The sequence below is a fragment of the Lycium barbarum genome, chromosome 6, assembly GCF_019175385.1.
Source record: "Lycium barbarum isolate Lr01 chromosome 6, ASM1917538v2, whole genome shotgun sequence".
Classification (NCBI taxonomy): domain Eukaryota; kingdom Viridiplantae; phylum Streptophyta; class Magnoliopsida; order Solanales; family Solanaceae; genus Lycium; species Lycium barbarum.
Genome location: NC_083342.1, coordinates 44,515,750 through 44,518,769, shown reverse-complemented (window position 1 = coordinate 44,518,769; position 3,020 = coordinate 44,515,750). Strand labels below are relative to the sequence as shown.

Genomic DNA, 3,020 nt, shown 5'->3' with positions numbered 1-3,020 from the left:
TCGGATTGTCTTGGAAATGTTCGTAGAGGTTTCTATAATGAATGACGTTCCTAACATGATTGTTGCTTCGATTTTCCAAAAATGGCTTCTGAAACGTTCGTAGAAGGTTCTGTACTTCAAATGCTCATAACTTTCTTTTACTCAATCGGATTGACCCGAAACTTGTTTCTTAGCCTTCAGGTGTCGGTAAGTATACTTGTCCATCGAGTCTTAAAATTGATTTACATGCATATGCTTTTACTAATGGTTTCGAGAAAAATTAGCTTTGTACTAAAGGATGGTTTCGAGAAAAATTAGCTTTGCACTAAAGGAAACATAAAGTTGATTTTTAAAACCACTCCGAAGGGGTGCGAGATTTCCAAGCCTAAGCTACTTGATGATTTCATGACGTGGCTAAGTGTGCTATATAATATATGGCCTCAGCTTATGCCTGAGTGTGCTATGGCCTCAGCTTGTGCCTGAGTGTGCTATGGCCTCAGCTTGTGCCTGAGTGTGCTATGGCCTCACCTTGTGCCTGAGTGTGCTATGGCCTGAGCTTATGCCTGAGTGTGCTATGGCCTCAGCTTATGCCTGAGTGTGCTATTTTCAAAACCACTCCGAAGGGGGTGCGGAGTTTTACTACTTCATTTCATTTACGACTTATGTCTACTTTCCGTCATCATTATTATTAATGTCGGAAGCGGCATGCCCGAAGGAGCCATCATTATTATTATGTCGCAAGCGGCATGCCCAAAGGGGCCAGGATTAGTACTATTATGTCGCAAGTGGCATGCCCGAAGGGGCCATCATTATTATTATGCCGGAAGCGGCATGCCCGAAGGGGCCACCATCATTATTACTATGCCGGAAGCGGCATGCCCGAAGGGGCCATCATTATCATTATGCCGGAAGCGGCATGCCCGAAGGGGCCACCATCATTATTACTATGCCGGATGCGGCATGCCCGAAGGGGCCATCATTATCATTATGCCGGAAGTGGCATACCCGAAGGGGCCACCATCATTATTATGTCAGAAGCGGCCGTCCGAAGGGACTATTATGTTACTATGCCGGAAGCGGCTGTCCGAAGGGACTATTGTGATACTATATTTATATTGTGTATTCTAGAATTTGTGTATGCCGTATTTATATTGTGTATGCTAGAATTTGTGTAAGGCACCATATGGCACGGTTCAAAATGCTGTTCTAGGTTACTCCCGGGCTGCTTCTAAACTTGTTTACTATTACGCTTTTCGTTGTTTAAGATTTAGTAATGCTTTACATATTCAGTACATATTCCGTACTGACCCCTTTTCTTCGAGGGCTGCGTTTCATGCCCGCAGGTTCAGGGACGCGGTTCGGCAATCCAGCCACCTAGGAGGAGTCAGCGCTGAGGGTCAGACAGCTCCACTTGCTTCAGAGACTGTTCCCGTTATGGTATAATTCTGTGTATATATTGCGGGCACGATGGGGCCCTGTCCCATCACCTATGCACGGTCATACTCTTTTAGTAGTTTGCGAACATCGTGGGTGTCGTGGTTACTGTGTGGCCTTGTCGACCATCATTTTGTTGTATAAAAGTGTTGGTAGCCTCGTTGGCTTACCTTGTAACATATGTTATGTATATATATAAGTATGCTTTGGGATGTTTGAGTTACAGGTCGACTTCGGTATTCTATTTACAGCTTTCAGACTTAGTAAAAAAAAAAACTATTGAATGCCATATTTTGAGAACAGGTGACCTAAGTTGGGTTATCAGACCGGTTAGGCTCGGTCACTCGTCATGGCCCTAGTTTGGGTCGTGACAAAAGTGGTATCAAAGCAGTTCGGTCCTCGGCATGTTTGCAGACGGTGTCTAGTAGAGTATTGTTTATCGGTGTGTTGTGCACCACATCTATAAACAGGAGGCTACGAGACATTAATAGGGTGTTATTCCTTCTTTCATGTTGAAGATCGTGCGGATAGAGCTGTGTCGTAAGTGAAGTCCTTAGTTTGACAATGTTGTATGAATTCGGTGATGACTAGGAAGACTAAAGCGACAGCAGCCCGGAAGGGCAAATCAGTTGTGGATGAGGCAGTTAGCCAAGCCCCTAGGTCTACCAGAGCTCAGACTTACGTTGGGGTACACATTCAGTCCCAGAGTTCTCCTACTCCCCCATCTTCGGAGGAGCTCAGAGGGGCACCTGATCCAGCCCCAGCTCCAGCACCAGCACCGGTACCTCCAGTCCCTTAGCCGGATGCTCGGGGTCAGGAGATAAGAGAGATGAGAGATGCTATACATTTGTTGACTCAGATACTTGATACCCAGGCTGCACGACAGGAGAGGGGTCATGAGTATCCAGATAGGGCTGCTAGTGCCAGAGCTTGAGATTTGCTTACATTAAATCCCCCAGAATTTAAGGGCACAGACCCTAATGCTGATCCTCAGGAGTTTATAGATGGCATGCAGCGCACCTTAATTGTGATGAAGGCGTCAACTACAGAATCTGTTGAGTTAGCTGCTTACAGATTGCAGGGTATAACAATTAATTGGTTTCAGTCATGGAGATTATCGAGAGGTAGGGATGCTCTTCCGCCGACTTGGCAGGAATTCTCAGATGCCTTTTTGCGTCATTATATGCCACCCGAGTTGAGACGAGCAAGGGTCGATAGTATCCTTAATTTGCGACAGGGCAACATGTCTGTTAGAGAGTATAGTGTGGAGTTTGATTCTTTGGCTAGATATGCCCCTTCTATAGTATAGGAAATGGAAGACAGAGTTCACCGATACGTGATGGGATTAGAGCCGGGGTTGCAGGAGGCTTGTATAGCAGTAGCGATGCAGCCAGGTATGGATATAGCGCGTATTCAGGCTTATGCTCAGGGGTCAGAGGATCGTAGGCGCCAGCGAGGGGCTACCTCAGAGCGGAGTAGCAGTCAGTCCAAGCGGGCTAGGTCAGAGGGTCAGTATAGAGGTTCCACTAGCGAGAGCCGACCTCAGTATGGTGCACCTCCACAGTTTCAAGGATCTCAGCGGGGTAGGGAGACTTTCCTCAGGCAGG

General features: G+C 46.7%; 1 protein-coding gene across 1 annotated transcript; it reads left to right on the top strand.

Annotated features, from left to right (window-relative positions):
- The first annotated feature begins 1,996 nt into the window (after nt 1-1,996).
- Nucleotides 1,997-2,722, top strand: LOC132644010 (uncharacterized). Its single transcript, XM_060360549.1, has 2 exons — nt 1,997-2,194; nt 2,381-2,722. Exons 1-2 carry the CDS (start codon nt 1,997-1,999, stop codon nt 2,720-2,722), a joined length of 540 nt encoding a protein of 179 aa, XP_060216532.1.
- The last annotated feature ends 298 nt before the right edge of the window (nt 2,723-3,020 follow it).